Genomic DNA, 21,989 nt, shown 5'->3' on the forward strand with positions numbered 1-21,989 from the left:
GGCAAATTGATCCCAGCTCTCTGGCTTATGAAGGACACGGACTGTACCATTGTCTGGGCTTCCTTCGCCAGGACTCGGGCGGGGCGGATAATAAACGTTGCAGCAGGAGCAAAGAAACCGGAGCTGGAGCCAAGGCATCCGGCGAGCAACGCAAAAAGCCAACTCTCAAAGGACCTGTGACAGGATAATGCATGCTTGCATTTTAGATGACAATAATGCATTTTTGTTTTAAGGGTAATTCTGCAGAATGTTTTGCCTGGCACAGTCGCTGGGGGATTTCATTATGCGAGAATATATATAAAGAAGTTTTGTTTATTCCCTGCGATTTGGAGATGTCTCTCCAACTTTGCCCAAGTGCTGCCATCAAACGCTGGGCTCAAACAACTCGTGTTCCGCCAACTATTTAATACCGCGAGTGAAAAGTACTTAAAACTTTTGCAGCCAATTAAATTCGCGAACATATCTTTTAGGGAGCTTACATATTTTATGGGACAATAATTTTTCAATTAGAGCAACAACCATTTCGCCTTCTGCTCCCAGCAATAAATGAAATATTGGGGACCCAAATTAACAGCCATTTCCCGCTGAAGTCGGAGGGCGGTGATGCTTTAAAGTATCTGTAAATTATGTCAATGACAGCACATTGACTTTATAATGGTTGGCAGAAAAGGCATTGGGGTACAGTAAACTTGAGCTTAAATTTTTGGATTTTATTTTTCTTTTAATTAAGTTTGAATACATAAACTCTTGACATAATTATTTAAAATAACTTCGATTGCAACGTTGGCATTTTCTGTCAGTGCTGGAACGAAAAAAACTCTTTAAGAACAGACCTCATGAAATATTCAAGGCTTCCTCCTGGCTGTGCATCACCCCGCCAGACTTTGGTTAAAGCCACTTTAAAGCCTTCCACTTGGCAGTTAATCGATTGCCGTTTGGTCTGTATTATGGCACTCAGTGGGGGATTAAGTGAAAAAGTCTACAAAAACACGCCGGAGTGGGCCGTGTCTGTTGTGCGTTTCCGCCGGACCCGGTGACGCTCGGCAGCTGGCGTGTCCTGTGTCTGGGGCTAATCCTCGACAGGCACAGGCACGTCCTCGTGCTCAGCGGAAATCGCCGTTCAAAAATTACGGGGGTGGCCCGCTCACATGCCGTCGAATGTTGCACGGCAGCTTTGTTTACTTTTCATTTCCTTGAAGCAGATGCCACATGATCCCCATCCCATTCGCTCGATGAGTAAATAGACCGGGCTTGGGACTCCGGGAATCCCCGATTCACTTCGGGGTCGCATTTTTTCCATCGCTGGCGGACTAATTTGCAAGACAATTAGAAGGTCCCTGGCTGAACCAGACGACGGTCGCTAATGAAAGCGCGCGATAAGAAAACTTAACAAATGTCAAATGGCCGAAAGGAGCGATGGAGATTGCAGTCGGGGTTTAGCGCCGCCGGGCCACGCTGTCTGCGCTGGAAAGTAAAGTAAATGTTTACTTTGGAAATCTGAAATTTGCATAATTTGCCAAGAAGACGGAGGCAGAAGCAGCGGTGGGGGATTCTGTCTGCCACCGATAAAGGCGGGGCAGCATTCATGGCCTGTCGAGATGGATGACAAGCTTCTGGGGCAGCGACGGCTGCGATAGTGTCACACGTGCCCCTGACCAGCGATAGATGATGTCCGGAAAGTGTCAAACTGGACGCCGGTTGCCCATCGCCCATTGCCCATCGCCTTTCGTATTGCCAGGATGCCTAGATGCCTGGATGCCTTTTAACCGGCCATCAGGTGTCAGGTGCCGAGTCCTGTCAGCTGACTCGGCCAGGCTCAACAGGATGCCACTTGCTCGCTGCCGAGGCAAGGACAATTCGTAGTTGTTGCTGGCTTGTATCGCACTTTTCGCAGCCGAGAGCGAGCCGAGGAAAACTGCGATACAAGGAGCAACAACTTTCGCTCTCGGTGAGCGACTCTTCGTGGCTTGTATCGTATTTACGCCGTCGCCGCCTGTTGTTGTATTGAATTTCCCCCAAACAACTCGTAAACAAAGCGCAGAGGCGTCGATTCACCGGGGGTCAGCTCTTTTGAGGATCTGTCTCGAACGAATCTGCGGGAAAACTGTCCGCCATTTTGTCTTTCCTGCGGAAAACTTCAGCTCTTCAGCGTCTATATATTGGCCTTTGAAGGCACCTCCCCTTTGGGTACATAAGTCCTAGTGGCTTTTACATGGCCAGCTTTCAGACTCCGCCTCTGTCTTGTACATGCACTTCCACTGGGCTGCGATGCACTGGTGTTGGTGAGTATCCTTGCAGCATGCAGAGAGGCGAGAGAGCGCACGTGGAGCTGCTCTTCGGTGGTTGATGGTGCCAAAGGACCTCAACGAACTGGGAAAATGCGCTACGTCCAGTAGAAAAGGGAAATAATACTAATTATATTATATAATGGTTTATTAATATATGAAAATTAAAGGCGAAGGAAGTCAAATTTGAATTTTTTTTATATTTTAAAAAAAATAAAAAAATAATAAAAAAAAATTAAAAAAAAATTCAATTTAATTCAAAGCATTCAAATTCAAAATAATTATAATAAACTAGAAAAAATGGTCCTTAACCTAAACCTAAATTTTATGATTTACGATACCTTTCCCTAAGCGTCTAAATATTCTAGAATATCTCCAAGTAAGCTCATATGGCCAAGTACAGCTCATCAGGCAACTAACCTGCTGCCACTCAGGATTCAGGACGCAGGACTCAGGTCGCGCTGAAGAGCCATCAAAACAGAGCGCTCATAACTCAGAGATGCTCGTGGGCCACTTGGCCAGGACGAAGGATGTGGAGGTGGAAGTGGAGGTGACGATGAGCCGGCTTCGTTAAGCAGATGGCCACACTCGCACCTCCGTGTCCTGGTGGTGGATGTCCTTGCTCTCGCTTTCTTGCTTTCTCTCCACTGCTCTCTCTCTCTCTGTGAAAACGTGCAAATTAGCATATCAAATGCCATAAATGGTGCTAAGGCAGTTAGTGTGTGTGGTCCGTCTCTCCATTGTTGCCCATACGCCACGTTGCACGAGCGAATGAGCGCACGAGGGGCGGTGCGACAAGGACGAGGGGTGGGTGCAGCTGCAGCTGTATGTGTGTGTGTGCGAGTGTGAGTGTGCGTGTGATTTAGTTGCATGCGATAATGTCAACCACAGAGCGAGGCTTTCGCCTTTCGTTGGCTCGCTTTGCCTTGTCCTGTATTGGTGGCACACACGTGTGCATCGGTGTGTGTGTGCCTGTATGTGTGTGTGTGGTGGCTCGCTTTTTTCGGTGGTGGTGCAGCGCTGCCACTTCAAACGCTACTGAAACTGCTGGACGCCGACTTGCGACTTGGCGACGTGGCTCTTCAGTGTCAATTCGTCGACACGAGGCGCTGCTTTCCGCTGAGAACTAATCGTAGAAATCTTGAGCAGCCTTTCCTGATTTCCCGGTTTTCCCGGTGCGTAAACCACTTCGGCTGCCACGTGCTCGTCCTCTCTGTTTTCCCGTGTCGTCGCTGTTTTGTTTTCCTGCCTCTCCCAATCGCGAGTTTTGTTGTGTGGCAGTGCAAAAATTCGATACAACCCGTCCAAAGTGGGCCATTCGGGCGGTGTCCTGCCAGGACCTGTGCGAGAGTGTGAGTGAGCACTGCACTTCGGCTGAGGAGAGAGAGTGAGTAGAAGGAGCCACCAGGCCGCTCTCTTTGTTGTGCTGCGTGTTTTGGCCTACGTGTCCTGACCTTGTTTACATTTTTTCGAGTTGCCGCAAAGGACAAAAGTGGCTCAATAAGTGCGCATGTGTGCAAGAGTACAGATCTTTAAGAAGGATAAGAAAGAAGATGGTTTGAAATACAGCAGTTCAACATTATCAAGACATTTTACAATGCAAACGATTAATTTGTATTGTGTCAAAGTATTCCCGATCAAAATTCAACTTAAATATGTAAGCTGAAATATTTTTTGAGTAACATAAACTCTTATTAACGAACCAGTTTACATACTGGCAAGAAATTAAGTTGATGCTTCGGGCATTTCAAAATAAAGAGAAATAAAAAACATCTCAAGTATTTTATGTTAATATTTTTACACTACTAAGCTGTAGTTTGTAACGTTTTTTAAGCATTTTTTTTTTATTATCTATCGACTTTTGCTTTCTGGACAAATAGAGTACATTATTACAATTGATGAAATAAAATATTGAAGGAATTATTTACGAAAATTATAAAATTGTTATTAAGTTTTAGCACCAATCTACACTCGAATGAATTTTAATTAGTTTAGTTAGCCTTGATAGGACCAAATCCCATTCCAAATACATAGTTTAATGGAATTTTGTAGGAATGTCTAATTTAAAACCCCTTTCTAATGCATTCATAATCAAGCCGGGATTACACATTTAAATACCAGATTTAAATCACAACTCTTCCCTCGAAAGCCCGCAAACATAATTTATGTAAAAACTTTATAATCCAGGGGAGATTTTTTGTTGCAATGGCGCTTCATTAATTTATGAATATCAAATTGCATTCTGACATTTGCCAACAAAAACTATTTAAAACTTGTCCCGGGATGTGTTTGGCGCACAATAGCCTTGGTCCCGGTCCGAGGACCTTTTCCAGGACCTTCCCATACCCCATCTCCTCTCTCCACTCGTCATCCTGGCCTTTCTTCGCCCCCCGGCCATTGGCGATTCGGTTTGATTGAAGCACCCGCATGTACAGAGCATTTTAAATATTTACAAAGATATTTCAAAAAACGCTTTTGGCATGTTTTGTTTTTGTTCCGAGTTTCCCTTGTAATTGTTGTTGTTAGCCCGCTGTTGTTGCTGTGTGCTTGCTTGTGTATGTGAGTGTCCAGAGGTCCTCGGAGTTTCCCCCAGTTGGTTGAGTGTTTTGCTCACTTTTCGGTCGCTGGAAAAAAGGGAAAACCGAACTTCGAATGTGGCATGAGGGCTGCTCTCGAGCTGTGAGTGTGTGTATGTGTGTGCGAGGGGGCGGGGCAGCAGAATGGGGCGGGGCACTTGAGGGCGCGTGTGTCCTTTTAGGAAAGTGTCAAAAACCGTTGGTCAAAAAACCGTATGGCAATTATTCAACACAATTGAATATGAAGTGCGGCGATGGCTGGGGACGAGGATGTGGGGCGAAAAAAGTTGCAGCGCTGGGCAAATAATGAAAAATACACCCACATCAGTGTTTTTCGGCTGTCTGCACTCGAGCACACACCCACACACACGTCTGCACCCTTTTGAGCCGTTGTTGTTGCTGTTGTTGTTGCGCAGTTGCTGCCGCCTGGCAATTTTTCGGTGATAAAATATTTAAATTTAATTAAGGCCACGATTGCCGGGCCAGCAGCCAGCACCCAGCATTCAGCCCCCAGCAGCAAAGGGAAGATGAAGTGGAGCCGGTCCTGGCCGGACCTTTGACCCTGCATTCCCGTGCCCGGAATACAGGATACAGGATACGGATGGAGGGGATGGGAACGGGGATAGGAGTGGCGGTGAAGTGAACCAGGTCCTTTGGGCCCTTTGCATTTGCGTGCGGTGCGTTTTGGAGGCTTACGGCTGCCCGGCAAGAAATTCATTAAAAATTTTTGCTTTGATGCTACCAAATTCTTTTGTAAGTTTCTTTGTACTGCCAGCCTTGGCCCCAAACCCCCAAAAACGAACGGCCGGGGCCACAAAACATACTTTCAAAGGACCCCGGCGGTCGGTGTGTGTCCTTGCCAGTGATTATGTCCTGGATTAAACCCCTTTCGGTTTTCGTAATTAAGCTCGAGAGCCACAAAAGTTGCATATGCACGCGTATCTCTCCAGTTATTGTGCACACAAATTGAACACGATTGCAGCTGGAAATTGCTGGCCAAAAGCAAACTTTCCGTTTGCTGGCATCTTAATCGCCGGCAAGAGTCGGAAAGTTGCTGTCTTGCCTGTCTAAACCCGAAAACGAAACTATTCCTGCTCTGCCACCAAACTTTTGATCTTGAGTTGTGCAAATATTTTTCATTATGCGGGCCAAGTATTTATGGAATTATGGAAATTTGTTTTCAAGATATTTGTTTCCTTTCTTTGGCAGAGCGGAGGAGGTGAATTCTTCGGGAGTCAGGAGCTGTTTTATGGACATAATCTGCGTCGTTCAGAGTGTGGTTGTTGTCTTAACAGGTTTCGGTGTAGTTTTTGAATTTTGAATAGAATAACAAAGTTTTAAGCACATTGTTGCAAATAATTCGTTATCCTCTTGATCTTCCTCATTACAAATTTACCTTATAGTGCTCTGGAAACTTTAATTTCTGCCCTTTCAGTTCCACGGTGGAACGCCAATAGCTCTGCCTCTGCTGTAAAATCAAGGTAAGCTCCTTTGGATCATTAGATTCTGTTGCCAAACTGTCTCTATACTGATTGATTGCCAAAATACTCCAATTATCCCGTATTCATTCCTCAACTGCAATTTGGGAGTCCTTGTCTTCTGATCCCGATTGATTTTGGAGGCCTGCTATAAAATGAGGATTTCTGGCCGGCAGGCAGTCTGACAATTAGCCATGGCCAACCGGTTGGGGCTATTGCATATCTCCGAGCTCAGATATTTGGCCAAAGGCAGTTGCTGCAATCGCTGGGCAGGTGCACCTGTTTTGTCACATCTAATATTCTATTGTTTGGCCTGCTGCAAGAGTTCGTTTCTGGCCAAGAAGGGAAGCGGGCGAAGTCAACAATGGACTGTGGACAGAGGCATGCAAATTGGCCGAGAAAAGAAAAGGAAAAGGGAAAGGGAATAGGCAGTTAGAAGAAAAAGGGGAACAGGCCGAGCCAATTTTTCTTGCATTTGCCTTCGAGTTTTTCGGGTTTCCTGGTGTTATTGTTGCTCCTCCTCGTGCTGTTTGTCCAAGTTGCCATTTCAAGCGTGTTGCAATGAAAAGCAAACTTTTCCTCCGCACACGCAGCACTGTTTTGAGGTTGGACATGGGGTTAGGCATTCGGTCTTCGGTCCTGGGCCTTCGGTCTACGGTCTACGGACTCCGGTCTCCGGGCTGCAGGACTCAACAGGCGCACACGAAATTAAAATGCACTCAGCTGAAAAATTGGTTTTCTCGTTCTTGACAAACTTTGAGTGATTTCTGAAAGCCTCCTTCCACCGAGGCTGAATCGCAGTTGGTGGCGACTCGAAAGGCAACAGCCGATGAGCCAACAACAAGATACTTTTCAAGAGCTACCTTGCTTTCCCAAAAAAATGTTTTAACAAGGCGCACGTTTTAATCAAGCGTGCCGAAAATAACACATAAATTATGGGAAGCCAAAAAAACGATAACCGAAAATTGCGTGACTCAATAAAAGTTAATGATTGGTATTTTAAGCCCCCTCACTGTTGATATTTGCTAATGTTTATTGCTTTTGAGCATCATGTGTTTGCAATATTATATTGACATTAGTATTTCCTACCATTTTTATGTGAACAACATTGAATCTCTTATGAAATTAATAATGGGAGTTTATTTACAAATGAATTAACTTAGATTTAACAAAACATACTTGTTGTTTCTGCTAACATAATTTAGTATTAATAGATTCTATTCTCTTTTTAGCTAAACAAGGCTTAGCGAGCTGTTGTGGTTAAAATAGCGAACCTGTCTAACGGACTTTCGGCCAGTCCCGCGGGACTGGGATTCGTGGGCATCCTGCCCTGCTCGCTCCAGTGGCAGCCGCCTGGAAAGGCGCCCAAGCTGCTAGGCTACTCCTCCGCAGCTCGATCAATTAGCCAGCCGTATGCAATGCCCGCCTCCGGCAACAATTGTTGCAGCAACAGCAACAACGGATGCTGCCTGGATTGCCGTTGCTGCAAGCAGGGATACGAGCATTTACCTGTGCCGCGGTTGCTCCACCAACAGCCACCCCCTCCGCTTAACCAAAATCCGCAGCAGCAGGGACACCAGCAAGTCAGCTGCATCACCACCCTGCAGCAAACAACTACCACGCAGCAATTGCAGCAGCTTTCACCTACAGCATCCTCCAATCCGAACTTCTCAATTGGCAATTGCCTGATGCCGGCAACTACAACATCCACCACTTATGTGAGCAGTATTGGGCCGGAAAACCCGCTGCTCGCAATGCAACATTGCCATTCCCATTCGCATTCACATTGTAATGCGCCGAGCAGCAACCTGCAACCCTGCAGCAAGACCACCAGCAACATGCAGCAGGCCTGCAGCAACAGCAGCACCAGCAACACGCTACCTGCAATCTACAACAATGCTCCAACTCAGCCGATGATCCTTGTGCCCTTCATGTTGCCCATGCAGCAGCAACACCACCAGCAGCAGCATCAACATTTGCAGTTGCAACCTCCTCTGCCGCCGCCGGAGGATTGCAAGCCCTTGTTGCCCGCCAAGAGCGTTCCTCCCCCGCCTCAGCCGCCGCCCCTGCTCACCCACTTTCAGCCGCTGCTGCAGCCTCCCCCGCTGCCCCCTTCGCCTACGATGCCTCAGCCGCCTGTTGCCTGTCCGCTGCCCAGCAGACCACCTGCCACGCCCCCGATACCTGGGATCCACAGCGTTCAGAGCCTCAAATCCGCGGCTGCATCGGCCCTTAGTGTTTACCAGCGGGTAAGTAGTACATATTTATCTTTAACTTCTTATTAAACACCAAATAATTAAAAACCATAAACATGTGGTATTCGTTCTATATTTTGCCTTTGGTAATAATTCTCCCAAGACAATAATAACTTATTATCCATAACAAACAAAGATTTAATGAGAGATTGAGCCAAACACCTGGGAGATGTTCCCTGTCGATCCAAGGTGGCTGACTGCGAGCGGAGTGTATTTGTTGTGCATCAGGGGCACTTAGTCAATGGCGGCAAATCCTGCAGGGCCACTAAAATGTTGCAATTTGTTGTGCTTCGCAAAGGCAGGGACAATGCCACGTATACTTAATATTTATGGGCGTGCTGCTGCCAAACTTCAATTTACATAAACATAAAAGACAAGCAACATTGGAGCAGCTCTTCCCGGAGAATCTGCATGCATGTCGGTGAGATTTAGCGCAGCGACAGGACACAAAAAATCAAAGCTACAAGGGGGTCGAAATGCAAATCGGAGCGGGCGGAGGGGAAGGCAAAAGGAGAAGGGGGCAGCGGGGGGTTAAGGCGGACTTACGGCGAGCACGAAAAACTAATGCATAACCTAGTAAGATCATCAACACGAAATTTTACAGCAAACTCATGTCCAAGGATGTGGAAATAAACTAGTTGTTTTTGTTGCCATGGCCGCTACCTCTGCCACTTCTCCCCCACCTTCCCCTCGAAAGCCACCCTCTCCACAATGTTGTCCTGCGCTCAATGACTTTTGCATTTAATATGAGTAAAGAAGCGAAGAGAAACAGCCAGCAGATAAACACACTGCGAAGAATTTCAATAGATACTAAAGCGAGACTACTAGAGCCCATAACTTGGACAATTTGAGTCCGAATGCAAAGTGATATCCCTCTAAACAGTTTTTCAGTTTCTGATGGTCTAATTTTTTACCCCTGTTCATGCCAGATTTTTCCAGGTTTCCGATGGTTTGCCACGAAGTGACCCAATATGGCACTTCCGTACCCCATAACTCGACCAATTCGTATCCGATTTCAAAGTGGCACACCTCTTAACATTTATGTTGGGATTCCTACACGAACTGCATTCAAAGTTTTCCATTTCATGAAGGTCGAATTTTTTACCCCTGCTCATGTCAAATTATTCCTAGTTTCTGATGGTTTGTCAACAAGGGATCCAATACTGACTGTGTGGTTTCTCTCGGTGCAGCGCTGGCCAAAAAGCTGAGCTGGACTTGAGCAGTGGGCTTCGGGCCTTTACGGCGGGCTGAGTCCTGGCCAGCGACATGCAAAACGTGCTGTTTAAATTACGTTCCTGCCGGCGGATTTCAGATTTCGGATTTCAGGTGGGGCCGTCTGCAAGGACAAGCAGATAGTGTCTGCTGTCGACCCGCCTCCTCAGCTCCTCAGCTCTTCAGCTGCTTTCCTTCTTTGCCGCTTCCGACGATTCGTTTATTTGATAGCCTTGCTGTTGATGCCCGTGCATAGCGGATAAGTTCGTCCTGATTAAGAATCTGCAACAGGGAAAGCTGCAGAGAAGAGAGTAAAGCATGGTGGTAAAGGACGAGTGGTCAGTTGGCAATGTCTTAATGCAGAGAGGGGAGGCCGCTTCAGATTACAATGGAAAAATTCATAAGTCTGCTGGCAGCAGTTTGTGCTTCATATTCCCGACGACAACTCTGTGGCATCTCGATTTGCGCCCTGCTTCTCCGAGAGAAATATAGTTTACATCAGAAATAAACATAAGCAACATGCACATCATAGTCCTGCATCCTTAATGCTGTTCATTCACATGTGCTTAAGTAGTTTTATTTAGGAGAATCCCACTCACACACAGAGGAGAGCGGACTCCATTTGCACATTTGAATGTTAAATCTTTCATGAAATGCCTTTTTTCGACAGTCCGTCTGTCCGTCCGCTTTCCATATCCAATACATCCAGAAAATACTCACGTGAGAGTGCTTTTATGTATGTGTCGGTTTGTTGTGGTCTTCCTGAAACTTAACAATACCTTTTCCAGGCCCTCCCTTCCACCGGCATTCGCTTTCATTTGTTTTTGCATTTCCTTCCCCTGTTTCTGAAAAACTGAGCGCGCTATCATGCACAAAGAAAGCATTCCATGTGCTGCCTTTAATGTTTGCACTAGCCCACTCTTATAATGTACTCTCGGCCACACATGTGAGGGTAAATACATCTGTCTGTGAGTGTATGATGTGCACTTTAAAAAATATCAGATTATGATATAAGTTTACTTCCTAAATAAGTCCATCTTGAAAGTAAGTCTTTTGGGTAAGAGCTGAATCTTAAAAATATAAAACAATTTTATCATATTTTTCCGTGTGTTGTTGCCCAGACCTCTGCATTGGAAAGTTTTCTCGGATCTGTTGCTGCATTTGGAATCACTTGAAGTCCGGGGAATCGTCTGGTTGTCTTTTGCCGCCCACTTGACCCCGCCCCCCGGCATTATGTTGCAAAAACAGTTGGTTTCCATCTAATAATTGTTCTGCTCATATTCCATATGCACTTGCGGCGTATTTCAAAGCGGATTTCGTTGTGGAGCTCACTTGTTTTTATTGTTTTTTTTTTTTTTGCTAAGCTGCGAGCTATTTCGTATTGTTTATTTGTGCTGTCGAAATCTCTTACTTAACTCAGCTCCCTGGAAACGTGGCTGCGGGGAAGTGTTACTAAGCACTTATATCATAAATATAAATGTGCCTACAAAGCAATTAATGTTAAATGAAAGGTAATGAAACAGAGAGTTTTTATCTAGCGGACTAAGAAGCTTTGGTTAAGCCCACAATTATGTTCCGGATATTAAGATGCGTCTGTTTCTTTTACGTCATTACTGATTAGGCATAAAATTCAGCGGAAAAAATTAAAAGCCTATTTTATTAAAGTTTGTTATTTTTTAAGCTCATGGAAAGAAATCGTATGTGTTTAGCTTTAATTAAAAACTGTTTGTTTTTTAAGATCGTGAATACTTTAAGTTTACAGGAGCATTCATTCAGATGAACGGTTAAAAGGGGCTGAAATGCAAAAAACAATGGAAGAGGAACGTACGTTGGACCCCGAAAAAGAGGTCCTTTGGTCGACTTAATGGCCCCGAAGGGTCGCGAGTGGTGCATAAGTGGATCCATATTTCATATGCCGCGTTAACGGGGCGGCAAAAAAGCAGACACACAAAGCGAACAACACATTTCGAGGACTGCCAGAATGCGTTGACTTCATTGGAAGAAATCCAAGCAAAAAGTTGGAGATACCAAGCGGGGCTGTCATTATTTCGCTCTTAGCTGTGGGAAACTGAAACAAAACCAAGCGAAACCAGAGCGGAGGAGAAGGAGCGGGTCGGGAGTGTCCTTGCTGCTGCTTAAGTAGAAGAAATTTGATAGCTGCGCCAAAGGATGCGATATCAAAGGACTGCCTGGTGGCCAACGAGTGACAGGCGGCGAAGGAAAGTCGAAGGAAGCGGTTGACAGTCGAGCAGGCAAGCTGGCAAACTAGCAAACTGGCAAATTGGACAAGCGCAAGACAGGACGAAAAGGAAGGACCCTGGAGAGAATCGCAGCAAAAAACGCACCCAAAATGCGAATCACAATCTGGCCTTAGGGCCAATAGTTCCCCCTTGCAAGCCAGAACTGCCAAGCAGCCAAGTTGTGGCATTAACAGTCGCTCCATCGCCAGCAGAATGTGGTGACTTTCTCGCCGTTCACAGCGCCTGTAAATGCTTCATTGCTCTCCCGAGGACACTCCACACACGCCCACTCTCCCCCCGCACGGCATCCTTGCGCCGATCTCACCATGAGCATCTTTAGTCCTCTGTTAATTCAATCTGCCGACTGGCCGCGAGGTGGCGCCCCAAAAGAGCCAGCCACTGCTGCTGGCTGAGTGGCCCGAATCTCACCGCATCTGATTGTGTGAGTGCCCGACATCTCTTCCTTCGTCCTGAGTCCTTCGTCCTGCGTCCTGAGCTCAGCGTCCTTCGTCCTCTGCGTCCTTCGTGTGTGTGCGAGTGTGTCGCGCACTGGCTTGCTAAAAGGCGATTAACCCATTATGCGAAAGCACTTTGCTTTCCCACTTTTATACAAAGTACGTGATTGAAACAGAAACAGATAACTAATTTACCACGGGTTACAAAATTGTTACTCTGGTAAATCGTTAAAAAACTTTGTTTACATTATTTTTACAATGACATCTAAATTCAAACAGTTTGCTAGTTATATATTTTCAGACAAGTTCAATATGAACTTAAAGTTGTTATTTAAAATCAATAAAAGATAGAAAAGTATTAAAATGTTTTTAAAATATGTTGAAAAAATCTAGCATAATAAAAAAAGGAAGGAAAAAAAATGTTCCCAAACAGTGCAACAGTTCAAAAAAATCGAACAGTTTGGCAAAAAAAAAAATGGGTTAATCCTTGGGAAGGAGATAAAAAGGACGAGGGCGTCAGGAGCAGCGTGGCCTTTTTTGTTGTTGCTGCTGGCACTTGAAAGCTTTTACCACAATGCCTGTGTATTGGTGCGTGTGCTGCTGGGGGGTGTTTGTGTGTGCCGTCAAGTGCTCCTTTGTTTCTCGCTGTGTGTGCGAGGGCGCCAAATTTCAAAAGCAGCCGCGCAAAAGCTTTTTTGTCGCCGAACGGTTTATTTTGCGCGACACTCGACGTTGGACGCATCCTTTGAAAGTGTAAACGCCGTCAGCAGCTTCTCTTTCAATGGCGGCCCATGCGGCGAATACTTGATATCGGATGCTCGGATGCTCCGATGCTCGGATGCTACGGGAGAGAAGCGCTCTTAAGCCCTTGCCAAAGTCCTAATTTAATTTAGCGTAAATTCGGTTTTCGCTCCTTTTATTTCCCGTCGGGTGGCCCGCTAAGGTCAGACCGCCAGGAACAGGGCGAATTAAATGCAATTGACAGTTGCAATTTCCAGCTGGCTGTCAGGCCAAATCCCAAAGCGACTGCATTCGAGACAGGGAGGAGCAGGGCCGCGTCCAAACTCGGTTGTAACACAATAAAATGCAACCTCAACTGACACAAAGAAAATGTTTTACCGAATGTGAGCCAAGGAGTCGCTCGTGCAAGGACGAGGGCGGCCAGGTCCGATGGGGGCGTGGCCAAAGGGGAAAAAAAACAAGGATAGACATCACGTAAGCGGAACAACAATGCCAAGTTAAGCCAAACCGCCGCGGCTGTCAAATTAGAGGCATTCAGCAGGCACCTCTGCAACTTTGTGGGAATTTCTCATCAAAAAGTCGAAGTTTACGTTTCCAAAACCCCCCAAACTTTCATTGGATAATTAAGGTGACATACGGAGAATTCCAAACATAAGACATAATTCGCATAGCAAGTGAGAAAATCACTGTAATGTGTTCGCAGCTTATTGAATCAATCATTCTGGTTAAGTAAGCAATTTGCACCCAAGGCGTTGATTCATATCCTCCACACTCCATGGCCATCCTGATTCCGGCTCACATGTAATCGTAATTGAAATACCCCGGAATTGTTAAAATTAAAGTTTAGCAACCACTCGACCAGAATCGAAATTTAGTTTCATTGCTTGTCTTGGACAATAATGACCGAACTGAGTCCTCTGTTTGTTGTCCTAAATTTGCCTGCAGTAATGAATGCATTTACACCGATAGAAACAAACTGAAAAATTAGGATAGATCAATCTAAATGAAAAGAACTTATAATATAATGCAATTGCTCTAATCTAGACATTGAATCAATGGCTTTAACAAACTGAATGTTTGCTTCAACAATTACAAGATACGATTATGCATTTATGAGAACACTTGAGCTTTATAAGTTCCTGGAACTCATAAAATCAATATCTATTATTTAAACACACCGAAATAGCAAACAAAAGTGTTTTCTCTTAGTGAATATAAACCAACTTTCGATGTCCGTCCGAGTGCAGAGCTTGTAAAATATTTCGGAGAATTCTTCTCAGGCTTGGACTAAATTTATTTAATAGCAAATATTTGCCAGAAAATTACCTGTCCATCGAGGAGTTGAAATGAATGCGAGCGAAGTTAAATTAGAATGCAGACACGAGCAGCTTTCTCGGGGGCTATTTCGAGTTTCGTCTAATGACTGACGCGTGTGAGTTGTTTGTTTCATTTCGTTGCATTTTGTTGGTCAATTAATTTGCATGTCGTTGGTGGCCGTAACTAACGATAACCGGGCTGAGAAGATGTTCGGGCGAGCACGTTAGAGACTCCCCGGTGGACTTTCTTCATTAAATTAGTGTATGTGGTGACTTTGACAAAGCGGCTGTCTGTCAGTCCTGCCGAAAGCTCCCAATATCCTTGCACATGCCTCGTTACGTCGGCATTCCTGTACGGCCTTGTTTTGTTTGTCTTTCGCAACGTGTTTCGGCATCTTTATTTTCAATAACAAATAAAAATGGCCGAGAACAAGGTAAAATAAATTGCAGCCACGGTCAGACAGGATCTCCGGACCTCGATTTCCAGACTGTCCTGGATTCCAGTCCATTATATTTCTCCGCAATTCCTTTGCTTTTCGGCATTTAATTGGCCGTATAATTGATTGGAGTTGTTGTTGTGGCCAGCCAGCTTGTTGTTGTGGCCACTTCCTGGTACTCGATCCCCCTCGTCTAACTCATTATATCTGGTGAGTGAGTGTGTGTTGTGCTGTGTTGTGTTTGCAGCAAAACATTTCAAAATGCCGGCCCAAGTGGCAAAGTTTTCTTTGGCCAACTATTGAATTGGCCCTTGGCACGAGCCTTTGATAGAATCCTCGTCCCTCTCCCTTTTTGCTGACTAGGCTTTCGGGCTGCCCTATAAATTTGTATTGTGCTGGCTTGTTCTCTGCGGTGCGTAATTAATTATATTTGCCTCCGACTCAAAATGTCAGTCGGTCTCTAATTATTATTATTCCAATAGGGGGAACGGCCAGTGCCCCCAGCCCCGAATTGATGCCAGGTCTGCATATCTTTTCGGCCTGGCTCTCACAGGTTGTTTGACATTAATTGATTTATTTGCCTTTTACATAAATTAGGCGCTGAATATTTGGTTTCATTGCTGTAGTGCAGGTGGAGTGGTTGATTTACCGTGGGGTCTGATTTCACTTGGCTTACGCATTAAAGTAGTTCCTTTATTTATTTACAAGGCATAGTAAGTCATTAGGTCTTTAATAAGCTAATCATCTACATAAAACTAATGGAAAAAAAACACATTACAACGGATGAGTGTGGCAAACACAATTGTTGTATCAAACTTTTGGCTTTATGCCAGTTAGCCTGGCTTAGCTGCTGTTTTTGAGCGGACCAACGTCCGTTGCTTTTTGGCGTTCGCTCAGATGGAAAACGCGATCAACGCGGGGTGGCGGAAAAAAAAGGAAACTTTTTGACAGCGCAACATGCAAAAACAAATTACCAAACAGTCAAACTGTCAATTACGGGGCAATTAGTTGGCTTCGATTAAATGGCAGCCGCCGTTGTAGTTCCTGTCGTCGCTTAAGCCGTTTTGGCCCCCGTTCGCAATGGCAGCACGTCGCTCCCAACGCCCAACTCCCATCTACCAACTACCAACAACCAACTTGCAACTGCCAACTCCCTGGAAGCAGTGTGCAAATATTTGTGGCTGAAAATTAATGTCCGACAAGCCAGCGGCATGGACAACTTTCTGTGATAATTGGCCCACTGCACTGGGCCGCTTAAGTGGCCGGCCAGCAGTTTGATTTATTCCGCTCCCGGGCCGAGAAGCTGGAGACCGGAGACCGGAGTGGAGACTCGATAGCCAGGTGCTCGGATCGGACGCATCCCCGGTGGCCACTCAAACGCAAATACACAACATTTACAACTGCGCCGGCCAAGGCTCCGCAATGCACTTTCGGGCCTGCCAGCTGATAAGAAGATAAATGAGCCCGCTATGAGCCGGCAGGAGTTAAGTCCTGCACTCAGAAAAGGATATGCCGTGAGTTATCGAAGTTCGCAAGCAATAAACTGTTTGATTTTAATGCCGAATGTGAGGGATGTTCACTGGGAACCGCTTAACCAAGCCATTGTGCAGATATACAAAAGATTTATAACCCTTTAATATTTTTTGTATTTATTACTTTTAAGAGATGATTTATTCTGGTTCTAAGATTCACACAATGTGTTTAATTTGTAAATAAAATTTTAAAAATTATTGAAATTATTAGCAGCATTTAGTTAAATTATGACTATGATTCCTATCTCTTAATACAAACTCATTCTTTGCAATACAAATTTGATTGATGAGGGAAATCCTCAAAGGACGTGTTATTGACTTTTCTGTGTACCGCCAATAAATTCATTCGAATGGCATTTGAAAGTTTTATGATCGTATAAAACAGGAGAGGGCGACCTCCCGTTGAAGCAGTTGAGGGAAACCGACATTTCAGCGCCACCAACGGCAGGATATGCAAAGCGGAGCCGAGACGCCGCCCCCCAGAGCTCCACTCCTCGGCAGTCGCTCCTCTGTCTTTGTTTGTTTGCTCAGACTGCCGTAGGCTGGCATATGCGAACTGGAAATTATGAGCGATGGTACGCCTCGTGCGCTCGAACGCAGTCTTGGGCCTTGGCTATAGTCCCCGATACGGCTTTGGATCTGCTCGATGGCAACATTTGGCATTGCTCATACGACGTGTGGTCGCAATATGCAATGTTGCGTGCCTTTCCGGAAGCTGCTCATACTGCACTTACAGAAAAACGATAGTTGTCATATTTCTCATGAGGAATACGTTCTTTTAAAAGTCCTCCTTTAACTGAATAATACATCGTCACCTAATAAGTTTCTAGTTGGAAGAATGATTTGTTTTACAACTGTTCTGATTAGGAAGATTTAAAAAAAATATATATCATTTTTTATTGAATCATTTTTGTTAGATTAGAAGCATTAATTTAATGAATTAGCAGGGAACCTATTTTTGTTTAATTTTTTCTGTGTACGGGAGACATGAAGCTGCATGCGGCGAGTATCTACTGCACTGCACTCTCGCCGATTGATGCCTTTGGCATGCTTCTGTGTTTGGCTCCGGCTGCAGCTCCATCTCATTCTCATCTGCATCCGCATCCGCAGCCCCATCCTCGACTCATCCCCATCTCATCCCACGGCCGCAGCCTGAGTGATGTGGAGCCTAATTTATGGCCCCGTTTGCCTGCCAGCCCGTTCAGCATACCGAAATGGCAAACGGCCTCTGTCAAAGCAGGCCAGAAACTGCAACTGCAACGGCAACGGCAACTGCAATAGCAACTGCTAGGAAAACGGCAACGGCGAGTGCAGAAAATTGCATAGCATTAGATCGCCGATTGCCCCCGGGAAACGGGCTCGTATAAATTGCATTGCATACCTCGGCGCGCTGCTAATTATGCGACTACCCCGATCCAATCCGGTGCGATCCGCTGCGGTCTGCGCAGCCAGCTGCTGCCTCATAAATATGCATTACAGCATATACTTTCACCTGTCGCTGGACGCGCCATCAATCAACGTCCATTAGGCCGAAGAAATGCACCAGGAAGCGGAAGTGTCGCACAACATACGACTATGTACGCAGGTGCGACTTGAAGGACGACACGCACAGGGAAAATCGTTTTGGGAAAAAAGAAAGACTTCGTTAAAGCACACTAAAGCACATCAGTGAAACTTACAAAAAACAAAACATAATTTACCAGTCTAAAGCCAACCTTCATCAGATCTTTTTCTAAAGTAAATAGTAATTTATAAACATTAGCTTTCATGTTCAGAGTCCACGCTGATCGTATAGCATCAGTGCAAAAAAACTTTTTACTTTTGCCCTACACCGCCTAAACTGGAATGCAAACCTATTTCCGCCCTCATATTCAAAGATAGCTCCTTATTAACTTGCCCTCCCTTACTAATCCTAGAACAATGCTTGATGTGTTTCTTTTTATCCTTATACGTGGTGAAATTGACAGTCCTGACTTGTAGGGTAGATTAAACTTCTCGGTTCCAAGTAGATTAACTTGAAAATATATTTCTTTAGTTTTAAATGATTGTAGACCTAATTATAACTAGCATAAGCCTTTCAGAGTACTTCTTTCTGACTATATTAGACTGTTTTCTATAGTGGTTACTACCGACCAAAAATTTCCGCGAATCGTGACGTACGATACAGGGCTGTGACCTTTGGGCGGTTGGGTGTGTGGAGGGCCGTGGAACTACGCTGGCAAAAAAAAAAAAAAAGAAATTAATAAATAACCGGAATGAAATCAATAATAAATTAAATACGTTTATTTGGAATTATATACGGCTAGCATTTAAATATAATTTGCATTATAAACGGTTAGCATCTATATATAGCGAGTGCACCTGGGTCTTTTTCAAAAGGAATCTACATCTATACTGTCGAAAATGAAGATCTATTTTGCATTGGTGTGTCTGCTGGTTTCCATCATAGGAGTTCCTGAACTTGCTGTTTTCAACATCAATTAAACTAAATGGCTGGCATGGGCTAGGATGCTGTAAGATACACGGCTGTGCCCCTCGGGCGGTTGGGTGGGTGGTGGTCCGCGGAACTATGCTGGCAAATAAAAAAACAAGAAATTAATAAATCACCGGAACTAAATCAATAATAAATTAAATACGTTTATTTGGAATTATATACGGGTAGCATTTACATATAATTTGCGTTATAAACGGTTAGCATCTATACCTATATAAGCGAGTCCAGATGGGTCTTTTACAAAAGGAATCTACATCTATACTGTTGAAAATGAAGACCTATTTTGCATTGATGCCACTTGTAACGAACACACACACAAGTGCTGCTCACTCCCAACACGCTCTGTCTACATTTTGTCCGGCCTGCTCAGGGTAGGTGGCGTGGGTTTGTGTTAAGAGAGAACAGGGGTGCTACAGAATTAAATAGTAGACAGAGATAAACAAAAGGCCAAAACTGATCATACACCAAACGGCTATGAATCGGACGAAAAATAAAGGTATCCATCGATGTTGGAGGACCAGATGGTGATGGCCTCCTCTATACCCACCCTACCAGTGGAATCTGAGAAGATTCCACCCCTTTATCAACTGCTATGCTACATTTCCAAAACTTTGCCCTCCAAGAATACTAAGTTAAATCATGTTGAATATAATATAATTATAAAGAAAACGAAAGAAAAGCGATAATATACATGTTGAAATTTTAACCTAACCTTAAATCTAATTAACAGTATTTAAGAAAAGCTTATCACCTATCGATATGTGTATGTGTTTATAAATTCGAAAAGAAAAGGTATCAAAATCAGATGGGTTCCTAACTTTAAAGGATTTCTCACATTTACTTCATATATTTATTCAAGGGTTGCAAGCAATAGGAAATATATATATATATATGGCCAAAAAATATACGAAAATACAAGAGATTACACGGCTATGCCGTACTCACGACAATTCCAACGAAGTCAGCAGGCCTGTTGACGGTGTTGTTGTGGTTGCTGTTTTATGAAAGAAAAAGGCGAATATATAATCCTCTACTGCTGCACCATAAAACTATAACGGGGTCGAAGAGGTTTATAAGTACATGTTTTACGAGTTTAAAGTAGCAAAATCAAATTTATGTATACGATACAAAAAGTAGAGATCCAGGCGGGCCCGACGATCGTGTCGATCGTCGTCGACGTTTGCCTGTATGCGGCGTCCGTGAGAGCCGAAGGCGTTTGCGCTTGTGTGCGCAGAGGCAAGATGGCGCTTTGGGTGCGCGGATGTACGTTCGTGATCACGATGTGTGTGTGTGCTCACGCGTTTGCAGCTACGTGCGTGTGATAGGCCTGCACGGCGATGTGTGTGTGCGCTTTTGCACGAGCGCGGATCCAAGATGGCGCCTTCGCCTTCGCGCGACGATGTGTGTGTGCGCTTTTGCACGAGCGCGGATCCAAGATGGCGCCTTCGTCTTCGCGCGGCGATGTGCGTGCTTACGCCCTCGTGCAGCGTTGTGCTTGTATGCGATCGCCTAAGTATGGCGACGATGTGACGCGCCAGGCGTCTGGAGAAGTCCCTCCTCAAATTCGGAGTCTCCGGCGTTCTTGGAATTCCGCCCTTGTAAAAACACTAGTTTAAATCACTAGGCCTTTAGCCGTTCACTGGCTTACCGTTGACAGAAGCCGCTTCCTCGAATTCACCGATTCCTAGAATTCGCAAAATTCCGGGAATTCCCAAATTCCTTGACTTCACTTTTCAACACGTCACAGATCGTGGGATCGGCTGAAGGTTTTCCCAGTTGGGGTTAATCGGGTCTCTCTTGTTGCAGTACAAATAATTCCAATATTTAATATTCACTTTTTAAAATTTAAAGTTTAATCACTGCGAGAGATGTCCGTTTGGATCGGCGATCAGAAGAAAAAGAGAGAGTGGACGTGTACGAGCGTCCTGCAAAATCCCATAACGCCAAAAAAAGCTTAACGCGATCAATCGATTGGCGATTTTGTCATGTGGTAAAGGTCATTACTGAATGCAATTTAGACTCGACCCTTGCAAGGTGGTATTATCGTGTGGTAAAGGTCATTGCTGAATATTATCTTGACACGACCCTCATACACTACTGGTTTTCATCATTGGCTTCCCTAAATTTCAATCAGACAATAAGCTGCCAGAGGGAAATGAAGGTTAAAAGATTTCATTTAAGTGAAATTCATTAAATATTGCCATGGCAAATTAAACAAAAAGCCTATTAAATATTAGAACAGATTGATTTTATTTTTTGTGAGGTGTAAATGTATAGCCTATTATTAATCAGCTTTGTAACCTAATTAGCAAAATCATAAATTGTAGTTTTGTATTAACTTGTGATTTATTTATGAAGGGTATTGTTCATTATTTTGTTTAGAGTATAGCATCAGAGTATAGCATCGTATAGCATCAGTGCAAAAAAACTTTTTACTTTTGCCCTACACCGCCTAAACTGGAATGCAAACCTATTTCCGCCCTCATATTCAAAGATAGCTCCTCATTAACTTGCCCTCCCTTACTAATCCTAGAACGATGCTTGATGTATTTCTTTAAAACCTTATACGTGGTATAATTGACAGTCCTTACTTGTAGGGTAGACTAAATTTCTCGGTTCCAAGTGGATTAACTAAAAAATATGTTCCTTTAGTTTTAAATGATCGTAAATCTAGTTATAACTTGTATGAGCCTTCCAGAGTACTTTATTCTGACTTTAATAAACTGTTTTCTATAGTATCTACTAGCGACTCCAAAATTCCGCGATTCGTGCCGTAAGATACACGGCGGTGGAACTATGCTGGAACGAAATCAATAAGAAATTAAATACGTTTATTTGGAATTATATACGGCTAGCATTTAAATATAATTTGCATTATAAACGGTTAGCATCCATGTATATATAAGCGAGTCTAGCTTGGTCTTTTCAAAAGGAATCTACATCTATACTGTTGAAAATGAAGATCTAT

At 44.3% G+C, this 21,989-nt stretch overlaps 1 protein-coding gene and 1 long non-coding RNA gene across 3 annotated transcripts; one reads left to right on the top strand and one right to left on the bottom strand.

The window, feature by feature from the left end:
• The first annotated feature begins 2,784 nt into the window (after nucleotides 1-2,784).
• Nucleotides 2,785-10,530, top strand: LOC122320714 (formin-like protein 5). Its single transcript, XM_043208907.1, has 3 exons — nucleotides 2,785-2,835; nucleotides 7,587-8,588; nucleotides 10,477-10,530. Exons 1-3 carry the CDS (start codon nucleotides 2,785-2,787, stop codon nucleotides 10,528-10,530), a joined length of 1,107 nt encoding a protein of 368 aa, XP_043064842.1.
• Nucleotides 10,531-18,787: 8,257 nt separating this feature from the next.
• On the bottom strand, nucleotides 18,788-21,786 carry LOC108088447. Of its 2 annotated transcripts, XR_001771230.2 has the most exons (3): nucleotides 21,613-21,783; nucleotides 20,670-21,163; nucleotides 18,788-20,616 (listed from the first exon to the last, which is right to left on the bottom strand). It is a non-coding gene; the product is annotated as an uncharacterized LOC108088447 (long non-coding RNA). The 2 variants fall into 2 exon arrangements; XR_001771229.2 differs by having other exon boundaries at nucleotides 20,670-21,786.
• Nucleotides 21,787-21,989: the final 203 nt, after the last annotated feature.

This window comes from Drosophila ficusphila, unplaced genomic scaffold (assembly GCF_018152265.1).
Source record: "Drosophila ficusphila isolate 14025-0441.05 unplaced genomic scaffold, ASM1815226v1 contig_791, whole genome shotgun sequence".
In the NCBI taxonomy this organism is placed as follows: domain Eukaryota; kingdom Metazoa; phylum Arthropoda; class Insecta; order Diptera; family Drosophilidae; genus Drosophila; species Drosophila ficusphila.